Genomic DNA, 17727 nt, shown 5'->3' on the forward strand with positions numbered 1-17727 from the left:
TAATTCCGGCCGTCATCAGAGAGCGCGTGCGACTTGATGTGATCGCCGATATTGGTGACCAAGAGTCGGTGGGGCACAGATGGCGGCAGAACTTATTTGTAGGCCTTTATAAGTAGATGGGAGAATAAAATGCATTGGGTCTACCACTACTATGTCGTCTTCATTGAAACATCCCAAGCACAGATTCTAGAAACACTTAAGTAAAATCTTTCTGTTGTGAGCAATCGGTTACGATGTTATGGCGAAAGTTACTCCAGACATGTTCAAAATGTAACGTTCTCAAGAAACTAGCAGAGCTTTTTCAGACAACTCAATGAACCTCAACAGAGCATCTAGACAGACAGTTCTCGGTAACGGAAACACCCAAATTCTGCTGTGGAATAGGTGAACCCGTTTCGTGAGATCAGAAGCTTGAAAGCAGTTGACGTTGCGGTATAATACCACTGCCAAGTTGACTCGCTACGCGCTTAATTTACAGCAAGCAGCAGATGAGTCTCTTGCATGCGGCTGTTTATAAGGTAGATTGCGGGCTGACTGCATTTAATTTGGAGAATCGATCTTCCAATCCTCTGAGTGGTGTAAAGTCAGAACAAGAGCGGATCGATAAATGGAAGTTAAGCGTAATGCACGGTTAATACGTGAATTGTCCTTAGCAGTCATTTGTTGATCTTTCTTTGACCATTTGTCGATAGCTGCAGTGTGTTGGGAAGCTCTTTACTGAGGCGATATGATTTATGTATGGTATTCATTCATAATCTATCAATTATCACCAACTCCGGCGAACGGAGAAGCGACTTCACATATGGAAAAAGGAAGTCTAGAAGAACCAACAGGTCTGTAAACTCGAACAGTACAGGAAGCAACCGCACCAGGCGCGAAAATTTTACCAACAGATCAGCAGGATGAAGCCTTACACACATCGATGCTCATCCTGCCTGCTGTTTCATGTTTGTGGTATCGTCACCAGTTGTGTGTCCGCCATTAATTTTTCAATGCTTTGCATTGTCTTGGAGTAAATTCATAGGAATTTTTTTCTGTTCTGCACGCTTAGGTGCTCTAACTTCCTCTCTTCAGTTGTCTATCCTTTCACCTCATTAGATATTCTACTGTTTTTTTCCACCAGTTTGAAAGCAACATACTTCCACTTTTTGGGCCATGGACCCCTTATTCTTGAGCGAGCACCCAAGCTGCAAAAAGTATATGACTTGCGGTTTCGTCCAGGGCAGGTCAACTCATCAGACGCTGCCTCATCTCTGCCCTGGGAGCACCGTGACCGAAGTGGTTAAAAAGTATTTTACAAGGCAGTTATTGTCCCCGTTATAATTCATACACATGTCGTGTTTTTGAATTGATATAAAGGAGTAAATGCCACCTTGTAATCACTACGGTTACGCTGCTCCCAAGGCAGAGGTAGGGCAACCTCTGATGAGTTGTCTCTGCCCAGGACGAAACCGCAAGTCATATACAATTTTTTTGTTTTGTCGTATATGTATATTTCGGGAGCGATATACCCCCTTCTTCAGTACGAATTCCGCAAGGTGGACGATCGACCTGAACCTATAATTTCCAGTTAAACCTTTTTTATTCAATTTCTGATGTTGTTGAATAGGTAGGAATACGGGATACTTATCCCGCTCATAGTGACTTCCTTATGCTGCGAAAATAGTGTTGTATGGGCATGCCTGTTGCGTTGCTTGATTTCCTTATGATCAGCTTCTCGATTATACCCATTCTTCTTGTCTATAATATGCTGTCTTTCCTTATTGAACCCGTATTCCGAAAGAGGGTATGTGATCAGTCGGTGAATCATGCAATTATAGGCCGCCATTTTTTGGGAAAATATATGGTGCGAAGCTGTTGGTAACGTTCTCTGCGATGCTGTTGGCTTACGGTACATTCCGAATTCCGCTTCCCGATAGGGTTGATGATATTCAGGTCTAGGAAGGGTAGAGCACCATTCCATCGATTTTATGGTGAATCTCATTTATCGAGGAGATGAACTTGTCGATATCATCTCTTCTAACAATCGCAAAATACGTCATTTACATACCTAAACCATACTTTAAGCATTATTCTCCTCGAATCAATTTCTACTTCGATTGATGCCATGAACCTCTCAGCGAGTAACGGCGAATGGAGGTTGCCTATCGCTACTCCCGAAAAGGTTTTGTAGAATCTATCCCGAAACGTAAAATAGCTTTCGTTCATGCAGGGCCTGACAAAGTTTGCATAAATTCGAACTTTTCTTTTCCATTCCGGATCAGATCCAAACTGACTCAGCCATCATTCGAAAATTGACTCTTTCATTGGCGTGTTGGAAAACAATGCCTTCACGACGAACGACACCGTCACCTCGTCTTCACCCATCCTCTCAGCTAGTTCATGAAAGTTAGCCAGTGAATACTTACTGGTTGTCATCCCAAGGGCCTGGCACCCATTAATCAACCACTTGACGATGTTGTACTTGCACCACAGACAAGGGAAATGCAATTGTGAAAATGGGCAAAGAGTAGTCGATAAAGCAGTCACGAGCTGAAGGAGTTAATGCCGCAACAAACTCGCCAATCTAGAAACTAGCTCTGTTCCCAAGCATCCCTGCAAAAGAGGTACCTACCTGGAAAAAGAACTCCTGAAGAGAGACGGTTCATCTGAGTGGAAGAATAAGATACTTAAATACATCAAATTGACGTCTCTATGTTTGAGCGAAACTTATTTCACTGTCAGGTGTAGATTCTACAAGGCAACCTCAGGATATGCAATGAGTAACCCATTTTCATGAAACAAAAAATGGGAAAGAAGATGAAACAAGTCGGGGAACCGGAAGCTGGACGCTTCAGGTACGAAAGGTTTTGTGTATTTCTTAGTACGTAGCAGGTGATATATGCATATATTATGTGAGAATATCCACTTTCGGATGATATTGACATTCATAGTCTTGAATTTGCGAAGAAGCCACAACTTTGTCGTATTATAACTTTGTTAGTAATAGTACGATTTCCACCAAACTTGGTAAGATCATGCTCTATATTATACTCTATACTGTCGTGAAATTTCGTCGTGCTAGCATGAACTTAAGGGGGGTTTTGCAGTCAATTACTAAAAATTCTAGTAATATACTATTATTAACTTTATTTGTACAGTTATTACTATGGAAGGTATTTCGGAGCCCAGGCACCATATAGTGGCAGCCTCCTGTTTTTTTTCAGATTTTTCGGTTGGGTAGTTTCTGAGAATGGCCCCCTTAAAGGAATGATCACTTTCAACCCCCCGCACTCCCCACCTTTCCAACAAATGTCAAAACTAAGGCCAGCTTCGAAAAGTACTAACCGAGACCTTTAATTTGATACCCCACATGACTATATTTGATGAAAAAAAAATGTACACCCCCTTTTTGCATGTATGGGGACCCCCCCTTAAATTCGTCGTAAAAGGATGTAACTCACTGCATGCGTGAGCGTTCACAGTTCCCACCTCTCCACCAAATTTGGTGCCAATCGCTATAACCGTCTCCGAGATAAATGCGTGTGACGGACAGACAGACAGACAGACAGACTTGTGAGGAGTGGCCAGATCTCCCATCAGGCGCGACCCCAGGTGGCGGATAGGGGCATACCTATTGATGTGTAAATATGTGTTCATGCACTTTTCTTTTCTGACTGTGCATGGGTTAGTGTTTGCTCATCTCTGGTGCATGGACCAAAATGGCTATGGGAAGGACACCCAGAAAATAAAACCAACATGGACGAATTGAGAAGGAGTAAAGTTACGGTGCAGGGGCTCGGAACCCCAGTACCGGCGGCTTTTGGGAGTGAGCAAGCGGGCTCTCGGCCGTCGATATCCCTCGACCGCAGTGCTTCGGTGGTGGACAACTTGGCCACCGTTGCATCTAATACTACAAGTGTTTTGGATTTGGAGAAGGAGGTGTTCAAGCGAAGCACAACTCTGCCAAGAACACCAATTGCGAAGGCAAAGAATGATGGGCTAAAAGGAGATAGCTGGCCAAAAAAGGCGATTTCGACACCCATCGGATCTGATCAAGAGGTACTCCAGCAGCAGCAAATAGATCCATTCAAGAGAATCTCATCAATTTTACGATCTCCTCCAATATCAAAGCCGGCAAAAGAGAAAGCTCATGGGAGCTCAGCAACTGAAAAAGGTGAAGGAGTCAGTAAAAGGAGTAGTCTGGTCAGGACTCACCGAGAACAGAGCCCTGACCCAGAAGAACTACCTTTTATGCAGCTTGGGGCTAAAATAGTTGAGCTGTCCGAATTCATCAAGGACAAGCACAACGTGCACCAAGCCATTAAGAACATGGTGAGAGCCATCAGGGTGCTTTATAATAGGTCACAGGAAGAAATAAGAAAGCCAAAGGAAAAGCCGGACATCCCAGCCTCAACAGTGTCACAGGCGACCCAAGTGACACCCAAGCACAAAGTCGCCGACCTTCGCTCAAGTAAAAGAGTGAGAGACAAGGAGGGGGAAGCTTTGGCGAATCAACAGGCCCCAAAAAGGAAAAAAGGAGTCTTGACCAGTCCAACAAAGGGAACTAAAAGTTCAGAAGGGCCCAAAGTACCAAAAGTAGGAAAGTCGGCTAGCGAACCGAAACTGAAAGAAAATAAGAACGATGGTTGGACTAAGGTCATGAATAAAAAAAGAAATAAGAAACCAAAGGTGCGAATTCGCCCGGAGGCGATTGTAATCTCCAGCAGAGGACATCTAACATATGCGGAGATACTGAAGAAGGTGAAATGTGACCCCGACCTAAAAGACCTAGGCGGAAATGTTAGCAAAATCCGGAGGACCCAGAAAGGTGATCTCATGTTTGAGCTGAAAAATGCAGCGTGGGTAAAACTGACGACTTTCGTAACCAAGTTTTAAACTCACTTGGGGAGAATGTCGCGGTTCGTTCCCAAAAACATGAGATCTATATTCAGTGCAAGGATCTCGATGAGGTAACATCTAGAGAAGAGATCTGCACTGCCTTGAAGGAACAATTCAAGTTGGAGGATTTCAGGGAAGAATCCATCGTGAGCCTAAGAAAGGCTTATGGCGGTACTCAAACGGTCACAATGCGACTGCCAGTGGAGTCAGCGCAGAAGTTGTTGGCCGTGGGGAAGGTTCGGATTGGATGGGTTGTTTGCCGACTAAGGGAACAGATCTCCTTAAAAAGGTGCTTCAAATGCCTAATGTTTGGACACTTCGCGAAGGCATACACTAGCGGCATCGATCGGTCCGATCGATGCCGAAGATGTGGGGAAAAAGGACATATTGCCAAGGGGTGCAATAGAGACCCCAAATGCATTCTGTGCGAAGAAAAGGAGGGAAGGGATAACCGGCATATTGCCGGAAGTGGGAAATGCCCAGAATTTAGGAAGGCGTTAACTGCAGTGAAAAAATGAGGTTAATACAAATAAACCTTAATCATTGCAGGGTCGCACAAGATTTGCTTGCGCAGAGCACTTACGAATCCGCAATGGAGATTGCTATCATTAGTGAACCGTACAGAAATCTTGACGGTGCTGTATGGCTCACAGATTCGACTGGTGGAGCGGCGATATGGGCGTGCGGTCGTCAAGCCATACAATATAGCATGGGTCAGGCGGCTAGCGGCTTTGTGTGGGCAAAAATAAGCGGTATATTCATATATAGCTGTTACGCCCCACCGAGCCTCACACTGCCCGAGTTTGAAGAACTGTTAGACGATCTTGTTCACGATGCAAAGGGACGGAGTCCAAAGGTGATAGCCGGTGACTTTAATGCGTGGACTATCGAGTGGGGCAGCAAAGAGACTAACGCAAGGGGGCGGTGCTTATTAGAAGCATTCGCCCAGTTGGATGTGGTTCTGGCCAACGAAGGCGATATAAACACTTATCGGAAAGGGGGAACTGGGTCAATTGTAGATCTGACTTTTATCAGCCCTGCGTTAGCGCGTGACATGTCCTGGCAAGTTAGTGAGGACTTCACGTACAGCGACCACCAGGCAATCACCTTTGAACTAAGGATGGAGCCACAAGGCAGGAGACCCGCACCCCGGAAGCCGAAATCCAGAGGAACACCAGGATGGTCTGCCAAAGCGATGGATGAGCAGACATTCATGGAGGTGTGGCTAGACTTGCCTAGCAAAGCAGGCACCTCCACGGATAGAGCTCTCCATGTCACACAGAACATCTCTAAAGCATGTGACGCGTCGATGCCTAGGAGATGTTCATTCCCCACTAGAAGACCCAATTATTGGTGGAATAGTGAACTTGCCAATCTTCGATCGATTTGCCACAGAGCCAGACGAACGGCTCAGAGGGCAATAGGTAGGATCGATCAGGGGCAAAAGGAGCATGCTTATAGGGAAGCTCGCAAGAACCTCAAGCTCGCCATCCAGCGGAGTAAGATGGAATGTTTTAAGGAGCTCTGTTCGGAAGCGAACATAAATCCGTGGGGTAGCGCCTATAAAATCGTGACAGGGCGATTCAGAGGCCGATCGTCTCCGCAGATCATGTGCCCTATGCTCTTGTTGAAAATAATCCAGGGGCTATTTCCCCAGCAGGAGGGGGGTGCTGACACCTTCCAGCGCCCCCTGAATGTGACGCCGATTCCACCAGTCACCAGGGACGAGCTGCTAGAGATCTGCAGTCGAATAGGCGACAGTAAAGCCCCGGGTCTTGACGGCATACCGAATAAGGCTCTCAAACTTGCCGTCAAAAGTAGACCGGATATGTTCGCGGAGCTGTTTGAAACGTGCATGTCGGAGGGTATTTTTCCTGCACCATGGAAGCGGCAGAAGCTGGTACTGTTGCCTAAGGCTGGCAAACCTCCAGGTGAACCGTCCTCCTATAGACCCATATGTCTTCTAGACACTATGGGGAAAATGTTGGAGCGGGTCATTTATAATAGATTACTTCCAGTCACCGAGAGCCAAGGGGGCTTTTCAGATAGGCAGTATGGGTTCCGTAAAGCCAGATCAACCATCGATGCCAACAAAATCGTTGCTGGATTGGCCGAAAATGCAATTCACAGAAGGGATTGTACCAGCAAATATTGCGTGGTGGTGACCCTAGATGTGAGGATCCAAAGAGTACGTTGTCTCCGCGGGTGTCCCCCAGGGCTCTGTACTGGGCCCACTACTGTGGAACATCATGTATAATGATGTGCTCAACCTTCCGGTTCCGGAGGAGGCTACGGCGGTGGGTTACGCCGATGATATAGCACTGGTTGTGGTCGCAAAGCATCTCGAAGATGCTGAGTTGTACTCAAGCGAAGCAATCAGTGTTATTAAGGCTTGGTTAGAGAGTGCTGGACTGGCACTCGCGGAGGAAAAGACGGAAACGGTCCTCATCACTAAGCGCCGCAAAAGAAATTACGCCTGCATTAGAATCGGGAATCGTATCATCACTTCCAAGCCGGCCATCAAATACTTGGGGGTGATGATAGACGGAGGACTTAATTTTAAGCAGCACATAAAGCATACTTGTAAAAGAGCATCCACCACGAGTATGACTCTGGCAAGGATGATGCCAAACGTAGTAAACTCGCGGCATACTTGCAGGCTGCTCATAGCCAGGGTGGTGAGCTCTATCATGCTGTATGCAGTCCCAGTTTGGGGAAAAGCACTGCAGGTTTTAGGCAATACACATAAACTGAATGCGGTCTACAGAAGAACATCCCTAAGGGTGTGTTCTGCCTTCAGGACCGTCTCAGACGATGCAGCGTTCGTCATCTCGGGAATGATGCCGATTGACATCCTGGCAACCGAAATGATGAACATTTATAACACCAGGTCCATCTCTCCCTTATCTCAGGTGAAAAAAGCCGAAAGGGAGAGATCCATAAGCAGGTGGCAACAGCGATGGGACCAGTCAGAAAAGGGTCGTTGGACTTACAGGTTGATCCCTTCCATCGGGGAGTGGCTGGAGAGAAAGCATGGGGAGATCAATTATAATCTCACCCAGTTTCTCACCGGCCATGGAGGATACCGTCAATACCTGTACAGGTTTAAATTGGACACCTCGCCTAATTGTCCAAACTGCGGGGTCCCAGAGGACCCGGCGCACGTTTTCTTCCAGTGCCCTAGGTTCGTGGAAGAAAGGAAGAACCTGGAGGAAACTTTAGGTGAAGTGCTATCACCGGAAAATTTTGTCCGAAGAATGGTAGCCTGTCAGGAAGACTGGGATGCGATCAATTCCATGATCGCTGTAATCCAGGAAAAACTGCGAAAAACAGAAGAAGTGAGGAAGACGCGGTTACGAACCCCGCGGGTAGACGGAAGGAGATCTAGCTAAAGTAAGCTAATTCCGCCCCGTGATATAGTACCTAAAGGTGGTCCCACGGGGTAGGGGGGGAGTCGGGGGTGGTTTTAGTGGGTAAAAATCCCACACTCTGGCGTGCCCAGGCCAGAGTCTTTTGAAGATTTCCACCTCCTCAAAAAAAAAAAAAAAAAGACAGACAGACAGACAGACAGACAGTAAACCGATTTTAATAAGGTTTTGTGTTAACACAAAACGTTAAAAAGAGAGAACAATTCCTCCATTCTGGATAAGATATGTGGATGATGTCTTTTCCGTAATCAATAGGCAAAACGCCAACCTGCATTTTGGCAAGTCTCTCCTCAGCAGGAGGAGCAAATCAAGTATTTTGGGGGCACGGAGTGTCATTGCATATTCGTGGAGTAAGGACAAAGTAGTTAACTGGCCCGTGCCCCGTGTAGTTTATGTATTGGTATGTCGATGATGCCTAGATGGTTTTCTTATGCGTGTTTCCCCATCCCATGTGGCAAATCATAAACAGCTGTGCTCTCAGCCATGTGCTCGCAACCACGTAACCGCACACCAATGCACCGCAGTACTTACACGGCACTAAAACCAGACTTTATGCCCGCAATTTTTCTCGCGTCTGTACCGAAGACTGTTGATCGTGCGCAATGCTTTTTTTCCGTCGTACAATCTTTACAATGCGCTCGGGCGAATCTCTTGGGTTTAGTTCTTACTCTGAACAATATCAAGTGTAAGGACAGTGGACTATAGAAAGAATTCAATTTTGGTGAGGGTTATTTATTGATACTTTCATAAAACACATTTAAAAGAAATATTTTTCATCGATTCTTTAAACACATCAATAAATAAATATCGAAATAATTTGGAAGCATTTAAAACAAACTAAATAAATATTTGTAGAACAAAATACTCATAATTTTAATATTAGAAATTTGTCTGTATTTGATCAAAATCCTTTCCGCATCTTCCATCTTCTTGGTATCTCATAATTTGATTCCTCAAATAAATCCCAAGGAAACATTCATGCACATGCCAAGTGTTAATATCACAAGTGAAACAATCAAAATTGAAAAACATAAGTAACTAATAAAAATTGGCATTCTGTACAGTTTCGCTGACATGTTGAGAGATGATGCAAACATTAAAGTTGAATCCAGGTCCTCGGATGGTGTATTATGATAAACGAACGGCCTAACTCGAATCTGGTGTCCACTGGCCTGCGTCACCTTACAAGCTCGAGTCACCGATGCTGCTGCGAAAAATGGTGCAAGACCAAGGATTAGCCACATCATTAAATTCGCGATACTTAAACTGAAAATCTTAACAGGACCTTGAAAATCGTAATTCCTGAAGAGATAGATTAGTCCAGCGAAAGCATAGCAAAGATTCAAGACGGTGAAGAAGCAAATCGGTGTTGCCACTTTCTGATTCAAATGACTTAGGAGTTTGCGGAACTCAAGCACTTCCTGGCAAACAAGGGCGAAAGGTCATAGGAGAAATGATTTAACAACAAATACTTACCCTCATCCAATCCAAAGTTTCGATTGTGTGCTGAATTAATTTGTCTTTTAGATTGTACAGGTGAAGCTTTAGAAGGTAGCATTCAATGCAGTAACTGATTAAAATTATCATTTGGACTAGGTCGTGAACAAAAATCGTCGAAATCAGCGACACCTAAGGAGAAGGTAGAAAACTTTACAGCATATTCAGTCTTTACATTTACATAGTATAGCCATAAGTTCTGTCAGTTACACAAATCTTCATTTCTCACGAAGTAATAAACCAAATCAATCGAAAAGTACACCATTAGAAAAGGGAAACATAAAGCTTTCAAACGATAACATAAATACTCAAAATGGCCGCCGCTAGCAGCAATACAGGCCCGAAGTCTACGAGACCATGCATCGATCGCTTCACGCACGGTATGAAGCAGCATTTTTCGAGCTGCACACATAATTCAAGCCTTCAAACTCTCCAAATCGGTGTAAGTTCGATCGCAGGCAGTCTCCTCTTACTTAGCCCAAAAGCTGTAGTCCAGAGGATTCAAATGTGGGCTGCCTGAGGCCCAGCATATTTTCGATCATTTTGTCGGTTGAATTTTTCTTCGATGGTAAAAATTTGTTTATCAGAAAGTAGAATGTTGCGATAGTTTTTACCGGAAAATCGTTTCAGAAGAGCAGCACGCCGAGTTCACCGTATTTCCTTCAGTTTTAGCGTTAACATATGGCTAACGCACCGCCGGTACTCACCGAGGCCGAAATCTTCTCATAAAATACGACTCATACTTCGAATTGAAACGCCCATTTCCGCTGACATTCGTTTCTGCTTGCGGAGAGGATTGCGACGAATACGCTCACGAACAGCATGCACGACATTCGGGCGACGTACGGAGCGCGGCCACCCCTCCCGCGTCCTGTCAACCACATCAGCTGTTTCGCGGTATCGAGCTAATGTCGTTCATTTACCGGCAGCTACTATGAATCTTTTTTGACGTATTTCCACATTGGTGCAACGCAATAGTCGTGATTCTTTTTTCGTAGTTACCGAACTTCATCGTGTTGTCGTTCACGCACTACTGACCTTCGGAACCTGAAAGTCTGACGAAAGTGGAGCATGGTTAGGTACTGTCCATATGCAGTCTTACCAGTTTCGGTGGTCTAACATTTCTCGTTATACGCATCGACTGACAGAACTTATGGCTATACTATGTAGATAAGTAAAGCCTTCACTAAAACTTACCTTAACCACTGCTTGCACCGTAGTATTCGGGTTCTCATACCATTGTATGTTCATTTGATTCGATTGGGCGTTACTCAATAAGACCACATAGGCACAAAGGAATCCAATCCAAACGGATCCACCTAAAACAAACATCCACAATGCTATGCAAAGTTTCCTCGGTGCATTCGACATGAGGAATACTCGCTCCACCAAATTCTGCAACTGCTCATTATCTGCCATACGGAAAACCCAGACGGCAGACATGAATCCACATACATGTAATGTAGCCGGAATTATATAGACGAAAAGTAGCTCGCCACAATCGTAGGCTTCTTTGTATCCGCTTCGTTCAATGGTTACGGTTTTTTCGATTCCTCTACTGTGATTGAAGCCACGGTCACGTCTAGTAAATTAAGGAAAATTTGTTGATGACCGAAATTCAAAGACCTAAATATAGTTTAAGCTTTAGATTTAGTGTTGGAAATATGATTGAAAGATAACACGTCCTGAATGCCGGCCAATTGATAATTGTGAATCAACGCCACCTCACCTCACTACCCGTCGTGCAGAAAGCACGATCCAACTCCTAGCGCATTCTTTGAAATTTAAGGGTGACATAAAATCATCGCACATTTTTGACCGCGATGGGAGTTGCGCGTCAAAAATTCCTCTTATAAAGGCTGCGGTTAATGCTGTATATGTGATGCAGTGCATCGGTGTGCGCCCACATGCTTGTGAACACATGGCTGCAAATTGCTGCGAGCAGGTGGCAGCATCTATCATAACAATAGACATTGTTCAGCTGTTTATGGCTTCCCAAATCCCAGCGGAAACCAAAGGCAGAGCTTCTTTAAAGATCTATTTCGGATAAATGGTAATCGATTTTAATGGAATCACTGAGAGAATAATGCTTGAAAATCCCTTATAGAGGGATTGGACCTGGTGGAAATAAACACGCGCAACGTTCTGGGCAATTGATCCATGTTTGCTCTCCTAGGAAGTGACGAGCAAATAAATAGAGGCATCCAGGATCAATCTTTCGGATGTATCCCTTTCGTGCTGCGATAGGTTAGGGAGACACGTACAAAAAAACCATCTAGGCGACATCAATACACTGATATATTAACTACATGGGTCACGGGCCCTACCCGAAAGGTACACAATGAGATTCCGTGCTCCTTTGCCCCTGGATTTGCTCCTTTTGTATACACTCTTCTTGAAAGCTACTAAAAAGGATTGTGAGGTCATGGTGAAGCTGGGGAAACCTCGTCCATCTGATTGCGCATTGGCCTCTCCACTACATATCGTTCTAAAAAAAGGATAGTGAACCGATCGCCTACGAGGATCGCCACACACTTAAACCTAAGAATAATTTATAACTTAGAACTAAACAAACATAACACAAAACAACACAAAATAGTACGAGAAAATGGCAGTTTTTAGACACCGGTGGATAGGAATGAGCGAGGAAAATTACTGTCCGAGAGGAGAGCCAACTCTGACACGCAGTACCTCTGTGCGTAACGAGGCATTGCACGTAACAAGATTTTTTATCAGTGGGTTTGGGTGGAACAGCCATTTCTTCAGTCTGACGCGCGACAGTTTGATTCTGTATTTGGCCATGCATTTCCTGAGTATCGTCCTTTCGAAGCGTTGGAGGGCTTCTGCTACATTAGATGACTAGTAACCCCTAGTATTGGGAAACTATAGGTCAGGATAGGAGATTTTTTAAGGCAGCTGAGGCCTTAGAACCATTGGCAATAGCAGATCTGACTGAGGATTAGATTTAAGTTTTTTGTTGACAGACATTTCCAGGTATTTAATGTTTGGTTTTGGCTTGAGCGTGTGGTTGGCAATGCGTAAATAGAGGTTTTTACTTTCTGGCCCTGTGCGCCAGTGGCTCTTCCCGCAGGGGTTTTTGAAGCAAATAACTTCAGACTTAAGGGAATTAACGATGAGGACCCACCGGTTGAAATACGCGATGACCCTATTAGTTAGGAGTTTGAGAGAGACTAGCGAGGGTCTGAGTCCGCTAGCATATACAATGATATCATCAGCGAAGAGGATCCCTCCTGATGCGGAAGGAGTATTGTCGTTGGGGAAAAGGGCTGCCTGAGTTGCCGTTGGCGTGGGGGATAAGTTTAAGGGAGATGAAGTCTTCGAGGATTTTGAATAAGGGGAGGAGCAATTGGACTGAATTAGTTTGTAGAGCAAGCCTTCTTTCCAAACTGAATCATATGCCTTTTCGAGGTCTAAGGCGCAGGCTACGGTCCACTGCATATTTTTCAGGTGATTGAAGATATGGTCTTGCAAATACAGGAATGCCTGCTCGGTGGATCTCAGGTTTTCGAAGCCGAATTGATTAAGTGAAATGATAGGGGAGTAGTGTCTATTGAGATGACTTAGTAGGATACGTTCGAAGATTTCTCCAATATTGGAAAGAAGAGAGATAGGCCTCATATCTTTGAGGTCGCCCGAGCGCCCCTTCTTAGGCATAGGTATAAGAAGGGCTGATTTTCATCATACCGGCAAGTGTCCGTTGTTCAGGCGAGACTTTCACTTACGGTAGGCACACACTTCCGCAGGACAAACTTAGAGATGCCGTCGGGTTCGAAGATTTTTTATTGTACGACCGGGTGATTGCAAGTTCGACTTTTTCTAGGGAGGGAAAGAAGGAGGCGAACGGGTCTATTCTGACTATATTAGCCGGGCAGCTGGGGGAAAAGGGGCAAAGGTAAGACCCTTCCAAGCTCAACCGTTTATCGTTGATAGTAGTGGCGGGCTGGCGATTTGGCTCTGAATAAATGGCTGAAGTAGTCTACGCAAGCGCATATTTTTTTCTCAGGGGAGTGAAACTGGAGGTTACCTATATATATCGGGTAATGGTTGATGTTAAGAGAATATTTTTTCTTCCAGCCAATCGATTAATTATTGAGAAAACAAGATGCATTCCGTTCGGACCGAATAGCTCCATTGATTATGCTGGACAGGTTTTTGATGATCTCGAAGAGAAAACGGTAGTCAGCGTTACATCTATTCCATAACCGGTGAAATAATCGTTACCTGCGCTGCAGTACTCTGTTTCTATCGCGGACTAAGAGGAGGATTGAGAGGGAAAGGCACCCGTGTTTGTAGTAATCAGGTTCTTTAACTGGAGTGTGTTTGTCAATTGTAGTTTCGAAGGCAGAGTTGACTTTCCAGATGTATGCATCCAGCTCAACATTAGAGTGGTGGTCATCCGAGTTTGTAAGATTGCAGGATATGCTATTATGTGGATGCTGGAGTGACGGGAGTATTTGCTATAGATGCAGAGAGCACTCCAACGTTAATAATCTCCGCGCTAAGGAATAGGTTTGACTGAAACCAATCCAAAAGCACTTTGCCGTTTTCGTTGTTAACTGAGTCGTCCCAAAATACTTGCTTCGCGTTGATGTCACCGCCACGGATGAAGGTTTCGAAACTGACCGCGATTTTGATTGTCTAACCATTTGAAGAGGAATTGTAAGTACGCTTTGGGTTTGCCTTCAGGGGGGAGACGGAGATAGTTGCGGTAGAAGTTAGAGATTATGTTCCACAGAGAGGGGAATGACATATGTAATAGGGACGTGGCTTCCATGAAGAAGCCCCTGGGAATGGAAGAATGTGGAGGCGATGAAGAGCTAAGGTTTTCGGATCTTGCTCGACCCTTGGCCACTGCGGCGAAAGACAGGGTCAGTGAGAAACGGGCGGTCCAGTTGGCATTGGGCAGAGGGCTAGGCTGAGAGACACGAACAGACGAGGGTCTGTCAAGGTTGGGGAAGAACGGAGCAGATCCGGAGTGCGGGATGCTTTTGGCTCTCTGGAGGACGTAGATTCAATGGACGATGACATCTTTCGTCAAACACCTCGACTACGCGGATAACATTTGTTTGCTCTCCCGCCGGGTCATGAACCTCGGCTAAATGGCTCTGGATTTGGAAAGAGAGGCAAGTAGAGTTGGAGGGAAGATAAACGCTAACGAAACCAAGGTTCTAAGTCTGACGGGTCATCACATTCTCCCCATCTGCATCAATGGGCAGAGCATCGAAAACCTCGATCAATTTGTATATCTAGGAAGCGTGGTTTCTGCCAATGGCGGCACCAAACTAGATGTCGCTCGACGCATTCGCTGCCTTCACTAAAATCTGGAAATGCAGTCATCTCAACACTAAGGTCAAGTTAAGATTGTTTTGTGCTAATGTTCTTTCTGCGTTGCTATATGAGATTAGCACATGGAAAGTGAACTCCATTCTTCAGATAGTTGCGAAGACATTCATGCACTTTTTTGTGCTCTGTAAAAAATTGGTATAGCATTTGGCGCACTATCCTTTAATGCACGTGATTTTTTTGACTTGTCGACATACATTGGTGGCAGTCGTTTTGTGGTTTCAATTGTTGAAGCAAGTGATTTGTTAAGCCAGAACGAAACATGCATACCGCAAAGTTTACCGGAAACAGGAGACCTTGCAGGAGTATTGTAGGCATTGTGACAGGTCATAATTCACTAGCTGAAAACATATATGTTCAGAATAGAATTTTTTCAAGATGATGCGTGTCCCTTCTGTAATGTGGAAGCGGAATCCACGGGGCATATTCTACGTGAATGAACTCCTTGAAATGTTCAGCTGCTGCAGGAGAGAGGAGAATTTCCGCACGGAAGACTAATGTTGAACCAGTCATGGGGTGCTGCAGAATACCGCATGATGCTGGTTGCCGCAATAACAGGAGCCACCTCCACCTCCTGAACACTCTTAAGACGGGTGGCCTAGTCTAAGGCAATTGAAGCAGATGGTCAAGCTTCGTAGTGCCTCAAATCTCCATTGGAAAACATTTGATACTGGAACACGTAGGCGGGAATATGGTTAGTCGGGGGGAACTATAAACAAACAGCAGGAAGTCCAGCCTACTCCAATTGCGATGATCATGCATTGTATTTTGGTTAACGCGGGTTTCAGTTGACTCGAGCTCGGTAAACCGATTTTCCCCTGCACTTGGGTGCTATGCCCAAAACAAGGGGTCCGTGGACCAAGAATGTGAGAGTAAATTGCTCTCCACCTAGCCCTACAAGTGTAAGTTCACCCCAAAATGAAAATGCTATTCTGTATAGTAAGCCAAAAGCCTTAAGAAATCACACTAAACATAAACAAATAGAGTATTTGTATCTAATAAAAAAAGAAACTTTAATTCAAACGGTAGCAATCTTAGGGGCATAAAAATAGTACCCCAAAAAGGTAACATAGCAAAATCTTGTACTTACCGGAATGATGCAAAATATTGGAGGAAGTAGCCAATGCAGAGCAACGTAAAAATGATGACTGTTTGCAGATGACTTATGAAAGCCTGAAAGGCAGTTGTATCCACGGACATGGGTCTAATGCCGACCAATCCCAGTATCTGAACGTATGGACGCAAGAACTGAAAATATGAAGCGTATTAAGAAGCAATATTCACGGGGGACCAGCTATCGTTGGTACCTTTCTTTTGCAATAGTCCAAAATGGCAGAAGTCGGTTCGTCAGCAATGTCGTCAATCTAGAGAATATCAAGTGGCTACCAACTATGCTAGCATAGGATCTTGTCTATGAAAACTATACTCACCACAACATCGGTCATACTGTCGTAATCCAACGTCGGAATTGACGATACCAAGTTTTGACGGGATACACCAAAATTTTCGGCATTATTATTGCTACTTCCACGTGAAGAGCAAGACTGTGCAGGATGCTGATGTTGATATAAATGTTGACGATCATGAAAATTGTTTGGAGATTGCTGTTGCAAAGGACGATCCGCATCATCTGATGTAGACGGTGTAACAGATATTCCACGATTTCCATTATTGTGTCCAATCGAATCGTACAGTATATCGTTGTCATGGTTCATAACGATATCAGACAATGTTTTTGTTATTGGAAAGCACCAAGAAAACAACGAAAACAACTTGCATCGGTGAGTTACTCTCGCATTAAACATTAAAACTTAGATAGGTTCGATGTCACAAAGAAGAGAGGAACCAAAAGAAAAAAATATATAAATTATACATTAATAGCGTAGATAAGTAAATGGATTTTTTGATTATGTCGGATCGGACGCACCCGTCTTCCCCATTTCCCTAAATTGCACTGGATTTTTGCATGCTCTCATGTACACTACATCTCACCTTCGTCACTCCTCGCGTCGATGTAGCGACACCTCATTTTTGCCTGTTTTCACTCCACTCCTCACACCACAGCCCAAACACTTGACCACTCCTCGAGTTCGTTACAGCTGCACCGTTTGTAATCTCGGCTAAATCATACATACAATGTAATCCAGGCTAGTGAAAAATATTGCAATGACTCTGTGTAGAGTAAAGATGGAAGCTTTGGCTTGAGGACTGATATGGCAACCATGATCCAAAAAGAACTCAGCGACTTACCCCCAACTGGGTCCAGAACGTCACTATTCCAAGATTTATCTTTACCACTCTAATCAGCCACGCCTTCTACCTTTGAAAACTTCCGGAATCCCACTGAAGACCCAGAGGGTGCTATGCTATTAGTTTAATAAGGGGTTGGCCCCCCATGGATGACCCTTCACAACACCAGTCGAAACTACCTAAAAAAGCCCCCATCTCCCCTAAAAAGATGATAATACAAGAGATCATTGCGTCCAAGTATTTGTTGATAATAAAGTATAATTTCTGCTTGGCTTGGGTCGCTTATCATGGCTAATATACGCTGAGG

The 17727-nt window shown here is 44.6% G+C and overlaps 1 protein-coding gene across 4 annotated transcripts; it reads right to left on the reverse strand.

Moving 5' to 3' along the window:
* Positions 1-9184: 9184 nt before the first annotated feature.
* LOC119655775 lies at positions 9185-17514 on the reverse strand. 4 transcript variants are annotated; one of them, XM_038061836.1, is made up of 8 exons: positions 17421-17506; positions 17163-17290; positions 16601-16800; positions 16478-16534; positions 16261-16418; positions 11004-11388; positions 9786-9938; positions 9185-9730 (listed from the first exon to the last, which is right to left on the reverse strand). In XM_038061836.1, exons 2-8 carry the CDS (start codon positions 17197-17199, stop codon positions 9263-9265), a joined length of 1458 nt encoding a protein of 485 aa, XP_037917764.1. In that variant the 5' UTR covers positions 17200-17290; positions 17421-17506; the 3' UTR covers positions 9185-9262. The 4 variants fall into 4 exon arrangements, with proteins under 4 accessions (XP_037917764.1, XP_037917761.1, XP_037917763.1 ...); XM_038061833.1 differs by having other exon boundaries at positions 16601-16980; XM_038061835.1 differs by lacking the exon at positions 16478-16534 and having other exon boundaries at positions 16601-16980; positions 17421-17514.
* Positions 17515-17727: the final 213 nt, after the last annotated feature.

Source organism: Hermetia illucens, chromosome 4, assembly GCF_905115235.1.
Source record: "Hermetia illucens chromosome 4, iHerIll2.2.curated.20191125, whole genome shotgun sequence".
In the NCBI taxonomy this organism is placed as follows: domain Eukaryota; kingdom Metazoa; phylum Arthropoda; class Insecta; order Diptera; family Stratiomyidae; genus Hermetia; species Hermetia illucens.

Bases quoted from the DNA above. Each gene is read 5' to 3' on its own strand.
- LOC119655775 (XM_038061833.1), bottom strand. From the start codon at position 17,199: ATGAGGTGTCGCTACATCGACGCGAGGAGTGACGAAG. The intron at 16,981-17,162 runs GTGAGATGTAGT...AACCTATCTAAG, and splicing joins CGACGCGAGGAGTGACGAAG to TTTTAATGTTTAATGCGAGA. The intron at 9,939-11,003 runs GTAAGTTTTAGT...CCTTCTCCTTAG, and splicing joins CGGTGCAAGCAGTGGTTAAG to GTGTCGCTGATTTCGACGAT.